Genomic DNA, 21,346 nt, shown 5'->3' on the forward strand with positions numbered 1-21,346 from the left:
CATAGTGCCCTTCATGACTAATTATAGTCCACAACATATGGAGGACAGCACACAGGTTACCCCTAGTTTGTCTTTAGGACAATGATGGGGTGAGCTCCCATTGCTTTGCCCCAGTGTCTGCTAACCTAGCAGTTCGAAAGCATACCAGGGCAGGGAGATAAATAGGTACCGGTGCGGCAGGAAGGAATACGGCATTTCCGTACACCCTGGCACTTGTCACAGTCCTCTGTGTGCCAGTAGTGGTTTAGTCATGCTGGCTACATGATCTGGAAAGCTGTGGACAAACATTGGCTCCCTCATCCTGAAAAGCAAGATGAGCACTGTACCCCATAGTCGCCTCTGACTGGACTTAACTTATTAGAAAACCCTTATTAGAAATCTAGTTTTGTGGCTGGGGCAACCTAATAATAATAATAATAATAATAATAATAATAATGCTTAAAAATCTGGATTGTTGTGTCATGTCATGTGGCTTTAAAAACAAGTAATGGAATTAATGGACACTAGTCCTCAAAATATGTGACAGAGTTCTTGCTTTGAAAGGCAGCAAAATAGAAATGTAGGTTGGAGGGTGGGTGATTCATTCTCTTTAATATAGATGTCATCTGTTGCTTTCATTACTCCTTTCCTATCCCTAACTAACAAGACCTGAAGGAAATGTGGCTTTAAGTTGAATGCTGGAGTGTTGCCTTATTCCTGCTTGGATAGGGATGCATCTCTAAACATCAGATTGTGGTCTAATAAATATTGCATGAACATCTACATATTGCTTGTTTAAACTGCAATGTTCCAGAAATGATGCTTGTTCCTGTAAGTATATTATGTGTGCCAGTGTAGTAAAATAAATACATTTGGGAGTCAAAAGTACGTCGATGGAGTATTGCTACCAATAATGCATTTCTGCCCACATATGTTACAAGGGCAGATTCTCTAGATGTATTATGGAAAGAGAGTAACTGAGACAGTAGTGAAATTGAAATTTGAGCTTAGCAAGTGACTCAGGGACCAGCCAGACCCTCTGAATTTGGGAGCTTATTATCTTGTTTCGGCACACCTCATGAATCAGCAATGTAATCTGCTCACAGCAGACCTGAATGGCTCAGCATCCCCTGTCAGAAACTTTGTCAGAAAATCAGTGCATGTCTGATTGTGAACTTGTCAGTGTGACAAATGGGACACACTGATAAAGATGATGTTTTCTGTTTTTATACATGATTGCTGCAGTAGCACACATAGGGCACAAGCCCCCCAGAGTGAAGAGTATATCTACAGGAGACAAAAATGAAAAGCATTTTCTTACTTTTACAGATGTAAACATTTTTACAGTATGCTTCTTCCCCTCCTCTTTCTCTCCCCCAACTTTTTTTTAGCTGTAGACAGAGAAATCCATGCAGCACCCCATTCTAGTGAGAAGTTAATTCAGCTCTTCCGGAATAAAAGTGAGTTCACATTTCTGGCTACCCTACAGCAGCAGGCGTCGACTTCGGGAGTCATTCTGTCTATCCGAGAGTTGGAGCACAGGTAAGAGGAAACCTGTGGCTTATGTAAATCATTGCTGAAAACCAATAAAAATACACTGTCCATTTAATGCTTTATGGTGATATTGTATTAAGGCACCAAGCCAGTGAGGAAATTAAGTATATTGTTTTAATCGATTTTAGATTCTTCGTTTTTGTTATACAAAGAGGCAGCAATGCTATGCCTTTGAACAGTGGTGTGGGGAACCTCCAGGCCTTCTTTAGCCCACAAGGTCATTTGGAGCAAGCCAAACCCACCTGCCCTACACCTGATGCCATAGATGACACAAGATGAGGGGCAGGAAAAGGTGGGACTGAGCTGAATGGGGCTTTGCACTCTCAGCTGGCAGTGCCTGCAAAGCTGCTTCTGCAGCGCTTCCTAAACACCAATCAGTTGGTGCAAACCACAGAGTTTGGAAGTCTCCTTGCACAGCACTTCCCAAGGGGGTTTCTTTGTAAAGAAAAAAAATGCCCAGTTTTAAAAAGGAGCATTTTTTCTTTCCTTGGAACAGCAGGTTTTGAGCTGCTGCCTCTCACCTGATAGGCAGTAACTCAAAACCCACTGGATTGGCACTACGCCAATCCAGTGAGCTCCCCAATCCCTGCAGAAATTAGGCTTGGAGTTATACTCAGCCTCAGTGGTACTTCAAAGCACCAAACAGGGCTACCTGTAAGCCCAGCACAGTGCTTTGAATTCCTGACATGCAGCAGATCTTTATCTCCCCTACCTGTCAATCACCTGGTGTCACAGTGATGCCAGGTGATTTGTGGGTGTCAAATGTGGCCCACCAGGGTTGCGGAGATAAAATTCTGGCCTGCTGGGATGAAGAGATTCCCCATCCCTGCCTTAGAATGACTCCTCACAAGCACATTTGAGCTGCTGTTATCTCCACATGACATTCCCTGCCAAAGAGAGGAGCATGCAAAAAGAGAAAAGAACTGCTTGTCTGGTAGTCTGTCATTTTTATTTATTTTGTCTGTTCTCCAATTTATTAGCCACTTTTCAAAAATAACAAAACACCATTTAATTATAGGTACTTCCCCTGAAGTAAAGCCACTGTGTTGTTAATGAATAAAACCCTCTAATAATAGCAATGACAGCAGAACACCAGAAGTCCTGTAAAGTACAAAACAGGTACAGCAAGAGTCAAAAGAGAAGCAGATCAAATTTATTAATTTAGCCAGTGCCATAAGTTTAATATAGAGATTGAGAAAGAAAGAGGGAGAGTGTCATGTTCCTTAAGAGGCAGGTGATGTTCCCAAGACTTTGAATAGCATTGCCTGGATGCTAACTGAACATATTTCCCAAATACACAGAATATATGGAACCATATACTGTACATATGTAAGCCATCCAGAGTGGCTGGGGAAACCAAGCCAGATGGGTGCGGTATAAATAATAAAATTATTATTGTTAACCAATATTTTTGGTGAATTTCTATGAACTGTGGGTATTTCTGTAATTGAATGCATCCCTTTATTTATTTATTTATTTATTTAGAAATGTTTTTTATTTGATTTTACATGTATAGAATTATAACAATACAAAATACATATCCATGTTTAAAGATTTCTTCAAATCTCTGGACTTTCCACCTTCCTCTCCATGGGTTTTATTGTCAACCTTTTCAACTTCATATTATTCAGTAATCCATATTTTATATCTCTCCATTTTGTCCATAAGATTTGGTACATTACAAGTGTTTTTGCAATCCTGCTAAAGTTTTCATCTGCTTGCAGTGGCCTCCCAAGTAAATTCTAAATTTCCCCCATTCTTTATTAAAGTTTTGGTCTTCTTGGTTCCTGAGCTTCCTGGTCAGTTTTGCCATTTCAGCATACTCCAACAGCTTAGTTTGCCATTTTTCTCTGGTAGGACTTAATCTTCTTTCCATCTCCGGGCTTAACATTTCAAAATTGCCAAGCACTTCACAGATACTAAAACATTAGTATACAATAAAATTATACTATAATTTTCATCATCATCATCATTAGTAGCAGTATTAGTGTTATTGTTTATTAGATTTCTTTCCCACCCTGCAAGATGCCAGCTTACCCAGGGCAATTTACAGCAATTTAAAATACAATATTAAAAACAGATAAAAGAGACCAGTCATTTCCACTGATAAAATAGCCTCAGACTACTTACACTGAAGTATGATGACAGAAAAAGTTATGACAGCTCTGTTAGTGGTGTGAAGTGGATTCAGCTGAATCTCAATCCAAAGCAGGGTGCTTCAGAGAGATTCTGGGCTTGTCCAAAGAGAAGCATTATCTGGCCAACTGCTATTTAAAGAAGGAGGAAAATGGAAAATGAAACCATATGAGCAGGTTAAAGAATATGTATATGACTGGTTGCATTATTTCCAAATAAACGAAATGTTTAGGAAAGACAGTAAGGAACATGGCTATGCGGACAAGGATTCTAAATTTCAGATTGAAATTATAGATAATGACGGTAAAATTTTATCCAAAATGTACAAGTTGTTGTTAGAATGGAATTTAAAGGATGAAGAAGTTAAGTCGGTAATGATTCACTGGGCCAGAGATGTGGTTTATAACATACAATTTGAGGACTGGGAAAAACTATGGAAGGAAGGTTTAAAGTTTACTGCATGTATGACGTTAAAAGAAAATGTTATGAAAATGTTTTACAGGTGGTATATGACACCTGTAAAATTAGCAAAAATGTATAAGACATGTAATAAGTGTTGGAAGTGTAAAGATAAAGAGGGTACTTTTTATCATATGTGGTGGGAATGTAAGAAAGTGAAAGACTTCTGGGAAAAGATATATAATGAATTGAAGAAGATTTTAAAATATACTTTTATAAAGAAACCAGAAGTCTTTCTGTTAGGAATATTAGGAAACGAGATAAAAAGAAGGGACTGCAAATTTTTTCAATATGCAGTAACAGCAGCAAGACTGTTACTGGCCCAGAAATGGAAACAACAGGAAATACCGACTGTGGAAGAATGGAGAATGAAGCTGTTAGACTATGCGGAGCTGGACAAATTGACAGGGAAGATCAGATATTTAAGAGACCAAAAGTTCATCGAGGACTGGGGGAAATTTGTGGAATATCTGGAACATATAAGTGAGGGACAGATAACGCTAAAGGGATTTAAAGAAGCACTGTGAAAAATTAAGAAATATTGTCTAAAGGGAATAGAAAGAAAGATATAAATAATGTCAAGTGCAAGAGATCTATGGGGATTGTAGTTTGCCCATCACGGTTTGGGAGGACAATCAACCTTGTTTGAAATTGGCTGAATCTGCGCAATTTAAGGCCAGAACCAAGCATCTGGACATACGTTTCCAAAATGTGTGTCAGAGTGTTCAGTCAGGTTTGATTCGGCTGAAGTATTGTGCCAGTCACATTAACTTGGCCGATGGATTTACCAAACCTTTAAGCTTCCAGCGTCATGGGGAGTTTTGTGGTGGTTTGGAGTTGGGGGTAAGTTCTGTACTTACTTTCCCCACAGTAGCGCAGGGCGAGAGGGGGTGTGAGGAGAACCTGAGCTTACAGGGTTAAACAGCTCAGAGTGTACGTCCTGCCTACTGTTGGGAGAGGGGAACTTCAGCGTCATATCCGAGAGACTAAACCCTTTGTCTCTCTCTACTTTCGCTTTTGAGGAGAGTGGACGTGTTTCACGATGCTGTTCGACAATGGATAGTCTGCTGTAAATAAAACTGCTTTTAGATGCTAAGATCCTGAGTGGACTTTATTTAAGCACACTGAAGAAAGCACTGAAGCTTACAGCTTTCTCTGACCGCTGCTGCTTAACTCTGCGTTTTGCTCAGAGCATCGGAATGTGGCCTTTAAAGTCCGAGGCCTGGCAAGGAGCTGCACAGCCGAAGCGGGCTGGACGCCAGGATTTATCTGAGCAATAAATCAATCACCTTTAACAGGGTATTCAAAGCTGGCATGCCTTATGCTCTTTTGCATATTCTGTCTCTGTGGAGTAAGAATATTCTTTAAAAAGTTACACAAGGTTTTTCTTTTACTGAAGTCTAACCCGATCCCTTTCTTTCAAATGCCACAGTTCCTTTTCATTTATTCCTTTTGATTTAATCTTCTTGTTGTTTTGGAGTCTTGTGCTACTTGCTTGTTCTTATTAGAGCAGTTCTGGTCTGAGGAGTTTGCTTAAGTTCAATTACTGACTCAAGTGATTTTTTTCCAGCCATTGTTTTCCTTCTCTTAAATTCTTGTAACCTTAGCCAGAAGTTACAACACTTGTGTCTTCTTCCTCTTCCTTAGTTTATCATGCATGTATTGTGGTTTACTTCAGCATGGAAGTTAAATTTATAAAGATTGAATAGTTCTCTATTTCCTGCTTCACTATGTTTTATTTAATTTTAAAATAGGCTCTGTAGTTCTTAAGAGCCAACAATTAGGTCTTCACTAAATTCAGTATACCTTAAGTGACTTGTATATAATAGTGGCCTGCTTAATTGCATCCTTCTATCACATAAATATTATATGCATTTTAAAAGGTCACCTTAATATCTTAGCAAAGGAAGAAAAGAATACTTTAGTTTTAACAGTTATTTTGCTAGCAGCTAGCAGGAGTCATTTACCAACGGGAAATTGGAAATTATCAAATGATGCAGCTTTTTTTCTGTTGGTTTATGCCTGAAGCTTGCAAAGGAAGCATAACGTCAAATAGACCAAAGGTGCTGGAAATGTGGATTCTGCAGTCTTGCTGTGAACCATTTTTATCATGATGGGAGTGTAACTTTGTTCACTGTGCCTGGCTGTTTCCATTAATTAAATTAATGAGGTCATGTTACATCAGGCAATTATTCTAAGTGCACATAATAAATTGATTGAAATCATGGGATTTGGGTCCAGTTATTGCACAACAGAAGACATGGTAAAACTATTATGGGCTATACCACTTTAAGCAGTGGCTGTGTTTGGATGTTACAGTAAACCCTGATGTATGATGGGAATGAACCCAGCCTTCTCCCAGACTTACATACTCCCCTCCAAACTTCTTCTCCTCTGGTGCAGGAGTTCAGAAGCACTTACTTCTATTTTTGATTAGCTACAGGTCGTGTCAGCCAAACCTGACAAGCTGTGTTTAATATGGTTTGTTTCAAACGAGCCATGTGGTTTACAAAGCATCTTGTTTCAATGAAACAGGGTTAAGATTAACCACAATATAAGGTTCAGATATAACATTGAGGGAGGCTCATATTCATTTCCATGGTTTATTGTGATGTCCAATAAACACAACCTGTTAGTGACAGCTCATATGATAAAATTGAATTTTATTCTTGGTTTTCTTTATACAAGCAAGGATTGTATGTAAGAGCTCTTACTTGAAGATTAAAACTTACCTCAGGTTTTTGAAAGCAATGGCTTGGTAACTAACTAGGCAGAACTTTCCTAAGCAGATGGGTGTGAAAGTAAGAGACAGAAAGTAAAGCGTATGTACAGTTTGTGGCACACTCTCATTATTCAGAGTTTGCATAAATAAATAGCATGACCTGTTCAGCTATACTTATCATGCTTAACCTCAAATATTTTTTGGCTCTGTTCATTCATTTTCATAGAAAAGCAGGGTTTAACATTCATGGACCTAACTTAGTAATGTTCACTAATTTTAGTTGGCTTCCTCTGAGTAAAACGTAGTTGAATACCACCCAGAGAGTCCTGTAGAGCACACCTCTAGAATTATGCCACTATTAGTTAGGAATAAATTCTCCATATTTTTACACACACACCACATCCCACATTTCTTTGTCAGCTGCTTTGTCTACCTCTTCCCATCCATTGCTCTGTATATTTTATGTCACACATTTTCATTGATAGTCTAGCTCAAAAGGACAAATAACTTATCTAGGGCAATTTGATTGATTTGGTTTCCAGTGTTACGGATTCTATTATTTTAAAATAATATATTTATGTTATTTTGTAAAACCACAACAGCTGGAAGTTACTAGCAAGTTAAGCAATGAGCTTTTTATTAAAAGTAATAAAATTCACCAATCTTATAATCTAATATTTGCCTTTCTCCAGCCATATGTGGCTTCTTTAGAAATGCCTGCTGGGATCTAGGAAAACTTACATAAAAACAAATAGGTTTCATTGTATTCCATAAAAATAACAATAGGCTTTGCCAAAATTCCGCACAGAATATCAGTATGCAATTTTTATTATGTCAGGTATCTTGCATTTGTAGTGCATCAGAATCCTCTGTTGATCACTAGCTCCCCCTTCACAGAACTGGAGTTCCAAGAGCTGAAGGAATGACTGCTGAACCAGTTTTAAAGGCATAATACGGATACACCCACTGAAGTCAGTGAATTTTGTATTTGTTTCCTAGCATTGGGGAGCCTCATCCATGGCTTCAGTAAAGATGGGAGATTGTTATGTTCTCTAGTACAGGTGGTCCACAAGCTTATTTTGGGTGGCTTGAAATATGTTTTTGAAGAACATTTAACAAGTTGAATTCCTGGCTATTCAAATTGTAATAAAATAAAATTCAATATAAGACATAAAATAATCACTAACATACAATTGTCCTGAACCCCGGTGTATGTGGTGTCAAGTCCTGCTGGTATGCAAAGTCCCAAGGGTGAATGCCAGCGAGTAGTTTGGCAGTCCAACAGGTCAAGAAAAACTCCAGATTTGATGCTGTAAGCCACATCCAAAGTCCAACAGTCAGGCCCATTTCTTCTCATACCTATATCTATATTATATCTATATCTGTATATCATGTACTGATTGCTTGGGCAGAAGCAACTATAGCATTTGCGAGGAGAAAATGTTAAAGTGAATTTGCTTGATTTGCATGTGTCTAATATTCAAATTAAGGACTCGGGTGGCGCTGTGGGTTAAACCACAGAGCCTAGGACTTGCAGATCAGAAGGTTGGCGGTTTGAATCCCCGTGACGGGGTGAGCTCCCGTTGCTCGGTCCCTGCTCCTGCCAACCTAGCAGTTCGAAAGCACGTCAAAGTGCAAGTAGATAAATAGGTACCGCTCCAGCGGGAAGGTAAACGGCGTTTCCGTGCGCTGCTCTGGTTCGCCAGAAGCAGCTTAGTCATGCTGGCCACATGACTCGGAAGCTGTCTGCGGACAAACGCTGGCTCCCTCGGCCAGTAAAGCAAGATGAGCGCCGCAACCCCAGAGTCGGTCACGACTGGACCTAATGGTCAGGGGTTCCTTTACTTTTAATATTCAAATTACAGATATAATATGCACATGATGCAAATTAAGCTGCCCAGGAGTGACTCTGACACTTGCAGGTTCATTCTGTATAAATAAAATGTTATGAAAGAGGAATGGTAAAGGACCTTGTCACCCCTATCACAACATATATCAGAACACTGTTCCCTTCAGGCAGCACAGGTCTGCCATGCAGAGGTGAAGAGAAACAGAAGTTAGTGCCACCAGAATGAAAGAAGGGGAAAGTTTCACAGTGTTTTGCCTCCCCTATCTTGGGGAGTTCCTAGTGGTTACCCGGCCATGGAAACCACCAAGAAAGCAGGAGAGTTCTTTGGATGTTAGCGAATAGAGGGGCAGACAAGCTATTGGATGCAAGAAAGACTTCTGTTTATTAGTTGATAACAGAATCATTAATATGAAATATAAAGCTGTATGATATAAAGACTTACAATAAGCAAAGACTTAACAGTAAATAAGCAAAGACTTACAATGAGCAAAGACTTAATACTAAGTAACATGTAATCAGCAGAGTAACAGCTAAGATGAGCAAAGTAGTTAAATTTACAGAATGAAGCTCAGTAGTTCGCTCCTTCGGCTTCCAATTAACAGCTGGCTGAAGCAGCTCCCTGATAAGTCTCAATACTTCCCACAGCTGCTGGGGATTTCTTAAGCAGCAAGCAGGCAACCTGACGAGATGGTTTCCTAATCAGGTCCAGATCCCATTGGTCTGCACCAAGCGCAGCCTTCTTATACAGGGTTGTGTTATTGCCCCAACTCTATTCATTATTTTCATTGCCATGATCCTACACTTTGTCGAAGGGAAACTCCCCACCGGAGTAGAAATCATATATCAATCTGAGCAGGCTGAAAGCAAAGAGTAACGGTAAATTCTGTTATAGAGCTTCAGTATGCTGATGACAACATAGTGTGTGCACGCTCAGAGGATGACCCCCAAACCATCCTAAATATCTTTGCAGAAGCTTACGAAAAGCTTGGCCTATCATTCAACATCCAAAACACCAAAGTGCTGCACCAACAAGTACAAAATAACTTCTCTGCAGTGCCACAAATCCAACTCAATGGTGTAACATTGGAAAACCTCGATCACTTCTCCTACCTAGGCAATTATCTTTCCACAAGGGCCAACATTGATGCCGAAATCCAGCATCGCCTGAGCTTTGCGAGTGCAGCTTTCTCCCGACTGAAGTGCAGAGTGTTTGAGGGCTGGGACGTTCACAGGGAAACCAAAATGCTTGTTTACAAAGCTATAGTACTACCAACCTTACTGTATGCTTGTGAAACATGGACCACTTATAAACGCCATCTCGAAAGATTCCATCAACGGTGTCTCTGGAAATTTTTACAGTGTACTGGAAGAAGCAAAGATCACCAGTGTTGAAGCAATGATTCTCCAACATCAACTTTGTTGGACTGGTCATGTTGTGCAGATGCCTGATGATTGTCTTCCAAAGCAACTACTCTATTCCGAACTTAAAAATGGAAAGCGTAATGCTGGTGGTCAACAAAAGAGGTTTAAAGACTGTCTAAAGGCAAATCTAAAAAAATGTAGTATAAACTAGGAAACACTGGCCTGCAAGCGCTCCAGTTGGAGAACAGCCTTTACCAAAGGTGTCATGGGCTTTGAAGACACTCGAAGTCAGGATGCAAGGGAGAAATGTGCTAAGAGGAGGGCACGCTTGGCAAATCCACACCATGATCAACTTCTGCCCGGAAACCAATGTCCCCACTGTGGAAGGACGTGTGGATCCAGAATTAGCCTCCACAGTCAGTTATGGGCTCATTGTTAAAACTGTGTTTATGGAAGACAATCTTACTTGGCTATGAGTGATTGCCAGAGAAGAAGAAGAAGAAGCTGCCAAGATCAGCAGGTGCCCTCCTCTAATGGGGCCTGGGAGTGGGTGCATGTGTGGGCTTTATTTCTCATGTTGGCATGGATCAAGGCCAACAGAAAGTTCACGACGTAGGTAGTCCTTCTGGCTGAGCTAAGTACAGTTCATGTCTTGGGCATGGTAACTTGTCAAACTAAGCAGGTATCTGGCAGTTGGCCAAATTGTAATTAAATAATGAAGTGAGGAAGAAGCCCTTATCGTCTAGATATGTAGTCCTGATTATATTAAAAGACAGCGACGTCCTCATTATAAGTTGGCTATATGATGAGGCCCTCATTATGCAAATAAATATATAAAGATTTAAAGCTACAATAAACGTTGAAACCATGGAGCATCACCTACTGGCCATATATGATCTGGCAATACACACAATAACAGTAGAAAAGGGAATAACAGTAAGAGGGCATTTTGCCACCCCTGCCTGACAAAATGCACTGGTCATATTTCACTATGTTTTAGAACTGTTAAAAATATGAGAGCCTTGTCTTCTTTTTTAAGGTTGCCTTATCACCTTTAGCACCAGTGCATAAATAGATAGTAGCCAAAGTTTGAGAATATTGAATGGTGGACGGACTTCAGGGTTCCTTTGTGGGTTTTTTGGAGGTGGGTTCAGGAAGAGTGAAGTTTTGTGATTAACTTGAACCTATAGGTCAGGTCAGCATTGACTGCAAAAGCAGTTCTTGCAGCAGGACATAAAAAAGATGCCGCATCATAATTCAGACCACACTACTAGCCTTTAGCTTTGCAGGTGAGCTGATTTGATACATGATTACTGAGCCAGATATTAGACCCTGACATTCCCAAAGATTGTTGCTTTAAAGTGCCACTTTTTGCTGAACTTGAGTCATTATTATTGTGGTTCTATTTTGATTGCCTATGGATTTTGTAGCATATTTGAGCTGCTTTTCTTTCTTTTTGTCTTCCTTTACAAAATAACCTCATGGAAAAGTGCACTGCTATGGAGGAAAGTGTGCAAAATGACCTTGTTAATCTTGATTTCTTTGGTAGCTGGGTATCGACATTGGGATGGGAAATTTAATTGACTTTCAACAAGACAGGTGTCACTATATTTTCGAACCTACTGAAAGAGCACCTTGATATCTGTCAGTTTTGGATTTATTTGTTTTTTAGGACTGCCAACACAGCAGAAAGCTAGGGGGCTTGAAGTTGTTGCATTATGTCTAGTGGATGGCACATGCTGATGAAAGTTGTAAGAGTTTTGCTTCACTGCATTGAGCCCTGGCAGACATTATGGAAATGGCTGTGGCCTGGGCTTGTGATTCTCTGATGATCTGCAATGGAGGCTAAAAACAGTCGTCCAGAGTGCTGCTTTGTGATTCTGCAGCTCATAGTCCACTTAAAAGATTGAGCAAGACTTTGTTTTGGAGCAAGATAGGCTATTTTGCTTCTGGGAAAGGAAGGTGCAGCAGACCATAGACTCACAGAATCAAAACGCAGTCTTGCCTAGGTGACGTCACCATCCCATGCCAACCTTGCTTACCTGCTTTATGATCAATTCAGTTGTGATCTGTGCTCATCCAAGACCATTGTCTGGTGTGTATTATTCCCACCTCGCCCACGAGCTACAAATCTGTGACTGCTGCAAATTGTTTTCAGGTTTTACAAATGGCTAGATAGAGAGATGAAAGACAATCCTAAAGAATTTACAAATAACCAGAGCACAAAATTAAACAAACTTAATTGACTTACAAGCAGGCAGCTTCTGAAATCTGAATCTAACAAAGCAAGGGGAATGCAGTCTATGTGTTCAGCTGATATTTTATGTCACTTAGCTAATTGTTATTGCTGCAATCTGTATTGTGGGTGGGCTTTATAAGACAGTAACAATATTAATTTTAGCTGATTGAAGGTTTTTTATGTGTTTCTTTTCTGATCTAAATGAGCTGCTATGAATGGCAGCAAAAGGAAATGCTATTTAATACAACTCAGAGTTCGGTCCTCTAGGCAAGATGGTGAAGGATTGGTGGACTACATCATCAAGCTATTTTTTTGTTTAAAGAGCAGTGCAGAGACTTTTGATATAGAAAATTGCCTGTTACTTACCTTATTAACACTTATATTCATGATGCTTAATTGTTAAAAATGCCTAGAATGGCTAATGCAGTGCCAGCTCCACTTTCGCCCTGCCTTTACTCTCAGATCTCTGGATTAGCATACCTACTTATGCTGATGAAGAGGGCAGAATTATGCATATGTTAGACTGTGGTCCTTTCTTTTCTTTTCAGTGTACTGAACTCTGGGGAGTATCTCTGATTCATTTTCCTCCTAACTTCAATTCCCTGGGGCATCTGTGGATTTGTAGAGATCTGGTACACATAATTACCTTCAAACTTTCATATGCAACCTAACTGAGGGGACTCACACATGACACTTTTCCTACCTAGAGAATTTCTGTGTTGTAGAACACTTGTGAGAAGCACATCATGGGACAATTTTTTGTTTTGTCATGAGTACATACATTGAAGTACCATCTTTCCAGTGTAATTGCAGCAAAATAAATATGCCATATTTCAACTGCACTATCTACTATATATTTTGAAAAGTTTTTTTTCTTTGATAAACATTTGGATCCCTCTTAAAATATCATCACCATAGTTTGTGTGGTGGTTCCTGAGATCGAGGAACAGGTTTTCATCTATGTTTGGCAACAATTGGATACCATTTTATATCAAAATGGACTGAACCTTTCAAAGCTGCACTGATTTTAACCAGCAATTTCAAAATCTCCCCCCAACCCCCTCTTATTTTGCTTTTTTTATTTCTTAGACCTTTCAAGCAATGTGTGGGTATGAGGCTTCATAATATATCAAGGGGTACTGATTTTAATCTGCATAGAAAATTCCTCAGTGTAGAAAAAAATGTCATGTGGACATTGGTTCCAGTTTTCAGTCCACTTAGAGACTGATCCATCACAAACCCTTATATTTCAAGGCTAGACTAAGTGGAATGGGAAGGCACACAGGTGTCTGATCTGTGAGCAGTCCCAGAGATTCCTTTATGAGGCAGCCCAAGGACTGCATTGCTCCCTCCATTCCTGTAAAATATGTTCCTGTCTTTTAAACTTTTAAAAATTGGTAATCCAGTCACCCACTGCCTGGAGCAGCACGACTCCTTGTCGCTGTGTGTTTTGATTGCAAATACAGCAAGGCACTTGGGAGCAATGGGGCTTGATAATGTCATGTTGCTATTAGGGAGAATTGTACGCACACACACAAAATGGCTGCTCCAGTGTTTATTATACTATAAAAGGGACTTTAATTTGACTGGAGCTATACAGTACTGTGATGTCTGTTTAACTTCAATGCTATAGTGTGTTTTCCTTGCTGAGTTAATATTTCTCCTCTTAATGTTTGATTGATTTCACACATCCAGGAGTCTGTGTGCGTAATTATATTAAATGAATATTTCTTGGCCTCTACTGCCTTTTAGGGTTTCCTGACTTCCTACCGCTTTGTCTTTTTAGTGTTTGAATGACTGTCCCTGAGAGTGGCCATTTTGTCCCATAAGGAGAAGCTCCAAAGTATCTTTATTAGGACCACAGTGTGCAACTGTGGATTTTGTAGCTATTAACACTTGGGGCCAACAGTGGGAGTTATCTCCACTGACAGTGTAAGTTCAGAATTTGCCATCTTTTCATAAAAAGATGGCAAATTCTGCATTGGTATAACTTAACATTCAGAACACTTGTGAAATCGAAAAAGTATTGCTAATAAAGTATTACATATATCAGATGTATAGGTTTGCTCAGCACTACGTCCTCTCAGCACTAACTAGCATAGGCAGTGCCCAGGGATGATGGGACTTAACTGTCAGGGGTCCTTTACCTTTAAGGCAGTGTAGGCAAACAGTGTTTCTTTTTTAGTTTACAGTCAGTTTTAATTATTTAAAAAAATATTTTAAATAGTTGTTTTTAACTATTTTACTGGTAATTGTAAACTGCTTTGAGGTTCGTTTTTCTTTTTGCAAAAGGTATGTAAATTTTATGAAATGTCTGCTGTCACAAGATTGAGTTCCATTTAGAATTGACAATTGGTTCCTCCAGGAACTGTGGGAATTGGGCTCTCCAAAGAACAATCTTTCCTACATTCAGTGCTGCATTCTTTCCCCCTCTGACTTCACAAAGAGGGGATAAATGATAAAATGTATTGAAGCAGAGCTAGTGCATGCCAGGTTTACATGTAACAATGTAATGAATAAAAAATGAAAAACTTAATTAAGAAAAATGATTCTTCACAAATTACTTCAAACACTAATAGGGAACCTGAAGGATTCGGTGACTTTTTGTAACACTTGTATATATGCAGATCAGATTCTAGAATGTACAGTATTCAAGAAATGGAAAAAACAGAAATGTACCCATTAACCTTTATGTTGCATGACAGAAGCCATAAGCTTCATTAATATTTATATGCTGAACCATTTAAGCCATATATAGTAGTACTACCACTGGGAAGATCTCAACAGCCTTGTAGTTCTGAGTGTCTCTGACTTGGCAAATGTACAGCATATTACTTCAGGAACATATTCCTGCACCATTGTTTCCAGTGACATTAATTGGATTACATATCATTTTTCGTCGTCCTGTGGTAATTCACACATATTTCCCATAAAAGTCAATTCTCCCTTCTGTCTCGATCGGGGTGGGTAGCAGGAGGAATGACAGTTTGTAAAATAATGCAAAATCAGCTGCATTTTTTTTTTAAAGAAAGGGAGCAGGATTCTGAAAACAAAGTAGGGTAAGCTGAAGATGGGATTCATGTTTTAAGATGACTTGCAACCCTTGCCAAAAATAAATTAGCAGAAAATAATTGGCAACTTGGGTAGTGCGAACAGGCAAACTGATGCCCCATAAGCGTTTAAAGATCATTTGATGGGCAGCTGCTTTGTGTTCCCTTACTATATGAGTAGTGTTTTTAGCAAACAGAGAAGCCCTTTATTTTTATAGCCTGGAAGTTATGGAACTTCTGAAATGATGAAGGTCTACAATTATCCGTTTTGGCCAGTGGGTAGCAAATGGAAAGACCTTTGGTAGTTAAGAGTTGGAATGGTTTATTAAATTACTGCTGATGCTGACTGCAGGTTGGTTTTTTATATAGAAATTGATGATGCTTTTTAATAGGAAGTTTTTCTGAAGCACAGTGTAAATTAATAACACAGAGTCTTCTTCAGTAAAAGAATAAAGAGCTTTACTGAGTTAAAACTTGTTTGCAAATAACACAGCATAGTGAACAGAAGATTTAAACTACCGTAGCTTCAGAGCATACACAGAGTACTGGCTTCACTTCTGAGTCAGGCTCCATACACACACTGACTCCACCCTAACTCATGGCTCCACAGCTCACAGGCTCCAAAACTGTCTCCAAACTAACAGGTTCCAAATTGTCTGCCTGCAAGTAGATACAATACATTTATACAGAGAATGAGTCATCCTCAGGATGAGTCACAGTGATTCAGCATACAAAGTGATTGTGCAGCTTTACAGCATTTCTCAACATTTCTAGACTGCTTTACTGCTTCCCTTTATGGCTTCTGCTCTCAAATACAGTACCTTTGTCACATGACATATTCATGTTTTTAGATCTCCTGTTTCTTCTTTACTCTATCAGGTAGTTGTGTTTTAAAATATGCATGCAGTGTCCCAATTGACTTTGGGGGTTTGGGCGTGATTAACTATGCAAGCTCCAAGCTGACATAGTTGAGAAGCCTGATCTTGGGAGTACTTTCTTGAAGGAGTGAGGCTGCCTCCTCTTCACCCTTGAAATGCCCTGTTTTGGGGGCTTAACGCTGGCAGATATGCTATCAACTGTAGATCTAAACCTGTATAGCTTCCTGCTGGCATTAACTCACAGGAACAGGGTGGGGGCTCCATAGTAGATGTTCCACCACATCCCTGAAGTTGCGCCCAGCCAGCAGAGACACCTTCACCCCATCTTAACCACTTTCAGCCAGATATGTAGGCAAGGATTGCTCTGAAAAAATAAGAATAAAGACCATTGCTGACAGCTATGTTCACAATCCAGTAGGAAAAAAATGCATAAAGGAGTTGGTTCTTCAGCACTAGATAAAATAATGTGTAGCAAAACTATTATTTTAGCTCATTCATAAAGTTATGTGAAGAACCATATCTTAAATTCTGAACCACTTCGGTTGTGTTTAGATTGGTAGGTTCAGCTGAATAGTTAATGCACAGATAAATTATAGTTGTGTCTCCTTAGAAGCCTTTGCAACATAGAATTGTGGTGTTCTCAAAAAATAATGCTTACTATGATTGCTAGGTAGAAGCACCTCTTATATCTAGCCTGCCAGAATTGCATTGGGTGGAATACAGTAAACTGGGAGGATTTTGTTGGACATAGATAGATATTGCCTGAAGACATAATGATTCCACTGTCTAGGCAGCTGCTTGTGTTATCCTATCCCAATGAAGCAGTTTTTCAGTGTGCTGAATTCATCTACCTGCCACCTATAACAAAAGCACCTAGTTATTTTGCAGCCTACTCTGAAGATATATGTATTTTTGTACTCTGATTTCCTATATATAATCTGTAAAGAAAGAGTGTACATAGATAAACACTACCTAGGCAAAGTACATCTTTGGGATTGTTATTAAGTCATGACCTACAACTTCAAACAGTCACCATGGCAAGCAAACTCTTTGCCAAAAACATTTTAGACGTGGTTTAAGTAAAGTCTATAGAACAGTACAACCAAGAAAAAAGGAGAAAGAAGTAAATAATTTGGTCTTTTTTGGTTTATATTTAGCTGTTGATTTTCTGGAGAATAGCATGGCATATATTGTCTATAATAGCCAGCTTCCATTTAGCCTTACTGACTGTGTTCAGCAGCAGGAAATTCCTTTTTGGAAATGGTGAATGCTGCAAGACCTAACTTGTTTTCATTTTTTGCTGTGGTCCCTGTAGAGTATCTAAAATGCTTGTTCCTTGCTTTGCCTAAAATAGCTATAAGAACTTGAAAGAAGAAATGAAGGTTAAGAGATAAAGGTTCTTCCCTTTTGTGCATTACCAGTTTGGTGACTTCTGCTCACCTTGCCTCATGCTTGCTTGTTAACTCAGACATAAAAAAGCAAGAAACAATAAAGCCCAAACAGGATAGGTGTGTTTCTACTGACAAAAGACCCCAGTCATTTTTATTTAAAGATCTGACCAATTCCACTCTGTCCATCCAACACCTTGCTACCTGACCTAGTGTGAAGCAAAGGCATGAGCCCCTGATCAGATGCGTGTTGCCTGTACATGTTACTCAAAAACAAGTCCTACAAATGCCACAGTTCTTGCTCCCTGGTAATTGAGATTTGAGCTGTTGCCTAAGAATACAACTTGTAGCTTACAGAGTAAGTAAACGTGCAAAGAAATGCAATGCAAAGAAATAGAGGAAAACAACAGAACGGGAAGAACCAGAGATCAGTTCAAGAAAATTGCAGATATGAAAGGAACATTTCGTTCAAAGATTACCATAATAAAGGACAAAAGTGGTAAGGACCTAACAGAAGCAGAAGACATCAAGAAGAGGTGGCAAGAATACACAGAGGAATTATACCAGAAAGATATGGATGTCTCGTACACCCCAGGTAGTGTGGTTGCTGACCTTGAGCCAGACATCCTGGAGAGTGAAGTCAAATGGGCCTTAGAAAGCACTGCAAATAACAAGGCCAGTGGAAGTGATGATATTCCAGCTGAACTATTTAAAATTTTAAAAGATGATGCTGTTAAGGTGCTACACTCAATATGCCAGCAAGTTTGGAAAACTCAGCAGTGGCCAGAGGATTGGAGAAGATCAGTCTACATCCCAATCCCAAAAGAGGGCAGTGCCAAAGAATGCTCCAACTACCGCACAATTGCACTCATTTCACACACTAGCAAGGTGATGCTTAAAATTCTACAAGGCAGGCTTAAGCAGTATGTGGACTGAGAACTCCCAGTAGTGTAAGCTGGATTTCGAAGGGGCAGAGGAACCAGAGACCAAATTGCAAACATGTGCTGGATTATGGAGAAAGCTAGAGATTTCCAGAAAAACATCTACTTCTGCTTCATTGACTACGCAAAAGCATTTGACTGTGCCGACCACAGCTAATTATGGCAAGTTCTTAAAGAAATGGGAGTGCCTGATCACCTCATCTGCCTCCTGAGAAATCTCTATGTGGGTCAAGAAGCTACAGTTAGAACTGGATATGGAACAACTGATTGGTTCAAAATTGGGAAAGGAGTACGACAAGGCTGTATTTTCTCTCCCTGTTTATTTAACTTATATGCAGAATTCATCATGTGAAAGGCTAGGCTGGATGAATCCCAAGCCAGAATTAAGATTGCTGGAAGAAATATCAACAACCTCAGATATGCAGATGACACAACCTTGATGGCAGAAAGTGAGGAGGAATTAAAGAACCTTTTATTGAGGGTGAAAGAGGAGAGCGCAAAATATGGTCTGAAGCTCAACATCAAAAAAACGAAGATCATGGCCACTGGTCCCATCACCACCTGGCAAATAGAAGGGGAAGAAATGGAGACAGTGAGAGACTTTATTGGGTTCCATGATCACTGCAGATGGTGACAGCAGCCATGAAATTAAGAGACGCCTGCTTCTTGGGAGAAAAGCAATGACAAACCTAGACAGCATCTTTAAAAAGTAGAGACATCACCTTGCCAACAAAGGTCCGTATAGTAAAAGCTATGGTTTTCCCAGTAGTGATGTATGGAAGTGAGAGCTGGACCATAAAGAAGGCTGATCGCCGAAGAATTGATGCTTTTGAATTATGGTGCTGGAGGAGACTCTTGAGAGTCCCATGGACTGCAAGAAGATCAAACGTATCCATTCTTAAGGAAATCAGCCCTGAGTGCTCACTGGAAGGACAGACCGTGAAGCTGAGGCTCCAATACTGGACTGTAAGGAGATCAAACCTCTCCATTCTTAAGGAAATCAGCCCTGAGTGCTCACTGGAAGGACAGATCCTGAAGCTGAGGCTCCAATACTTTGGCCACCTCATGAGAAGAGAAGACTCCCTGGAAAAGACCCTGATGTTGGGAAAGATGGAGGGCACAAGGAGAAGGGGACGTCAGAGGATGAGATGGTTGGATAGCGTCTTCGAAGCTACAAACATGAGTCTGACCAAACTGCGGGAGGCAGTGGAAGACAGAAGTGCCTGGCGTGCTCTGGTCCATGGGGTCACGAAGAGTCGGACACAACTAAATGACTAAACAATAACAACAGCAACAAACATGCAAAAGATGGAATATAAAAATAAATGAGACTTTAATGCCCCATCCTAAGCATGGTAATGCCACATTTAGTTCACTGAAACACATTAGTGAACATTAGTTCACTGGAACACATTTCCAAGCAAAAAAAGACTTAGGAGATCTGATGGAACCCTCAAAGACTCATTGTGACTTATTTGCATTATATCTTACAGATATTATGCAGACAAAACCACTTGCATTTGTTCTCACTTGGCTGCCATCATTTTAACAGTCAGAGATGGATGCAGCCAGGGTTCCATCTAGTTACCGTATTTTTCTGTGTATAAGACTAGGGTTGTTGTTTTTTTTGCCAAAAAAATAGGTTTAAAATTTGGGCTTGTCTTATACACGGGTAGTACTGAGGAGTGTTTTCTTAATTTGGAGCCCCCCAAAATAATTTCATCCTTGATAGATTTCAGCTTGTGTAGTCCAATGAAGTGGGCAAATTACTTGCCCTTCCTGAATCTTAAAACTAGATAGGACTGGACTTGCCATTTCGACTTTAGAGTTGCGTAATGCCTTTTGGAGGGGACGCGGGTGGCGCTGTGGGTAAAACCTCAGTGCCTAGGGCTTGCCGATCGCATGGTTGGTGGTTCGAATCCCCGTGGCGGGGTGAGCTCCCGTCGTTCGGTCCCAGCTCCTTCCCACCTAGCAGTTCGAAAGCACCCCTAAGTGCAAGTAGATAAACAGGTACCGCTCTATAGCGGGAAGGTAAACAGCGTTTCCGTGTGCTGCGCTGGTGCTGGCTCGCCAGAGCAGCTTCGTCACGCTGGCCACGTGACCCGGAAGTGTCTCCGGACAGCGCTGGCCCCCGGCCTCTTAAGTGAGATGGGCGCACAGCCCTAGAGTCGGACACGACTGGCCCGTACGCGCAGGGGTACCTTTACCTTTACCTTAATGCCTTTTGGAGTGGAGTGGACAGTCCTAAGCAGTGCTTGAACCTTGTTCAAAACACTAAAACAAAATATGGAGACTTGGATAATTCTGGATAATTATCACCTAGTATCTAATGTTCCATTTTTTTGAGTAAAATTTTGGAAAAAGTAGTGGTTTTTCAACTCCAGGTGGTTTTGGATTACAAATACCTTTGAACAATATGTGGCTCCCAGACTATTAAAACTTACTTTTCTCTATGAGCTACTTTAGGCTCTTTTCTTAATTTGTCTTCTGTACAGCATTTCTGAAGAAAAAAGGAGAAAGAGCCCAACAAGGGATCTTTTTGTTCTTTGACAAGAGAAGGCAATTATGAACCATTTAAGTTCTGAATGGAGCTTCCCTGACAGTACATGTCTCACTGATTTCTTTGACAGCAAAGTGCTAGAAGCAGCTTCTAGCTTCCTAAGACTGACAGTGCTTGTTGCTGAGTGACAGCAAAACTAAAATAAATTGTAATCATAAAATGAGTTTTAAGGTGTATACTGTAGTTATAACTCCCTTGATCAAAGCTTCCCCCTCCTTTATTGAAAGCC

At 40.0% G+C, this 21,346-nt stretch overlaps 1 protein-coding gene across 5 annotated transcripts in view; it reads left to right on the plus strand.

Annotated features, from left to right (window-relative positions):
* The window catches only part of NELL1 (neural EGFL like 1), a 363,706-nt gene that overhangs the window by 58,608 nt on the left and 283,752 nt on the right, over positions 1–21,346 (plus strand). For all 5 annotated transcript variants that reach the window (XM_053389174.1, XM_053389155.1, XM_053389145.1 and 2 more), the window contains exon 3: positions 1,371–1,521. In XM_053389174.1, the coding sequence (XP_053245149.1) occupies positions 1,371–1,521 (151 nt within the window). The remainder of the gene's footprint in view (positions 1–1,370; positions 1,522–21,346) is intronic.

This window comes from Podarcis raffonei, chromosome 1 (genome assembly GCF_027172205.1).
Source record: "Podarcis raffonei isolate rPodRaf1 chromosome 1, rPodRaf1.pri, whole genome shotgun sequence".
NCBI classification, from domain to species: domain Eukaryota; kingdom Metazoa; phylum Chordata; class Lepidosauria; order Squamata; family Lacertidae; genus Podarcis; species Podarcis raffonei.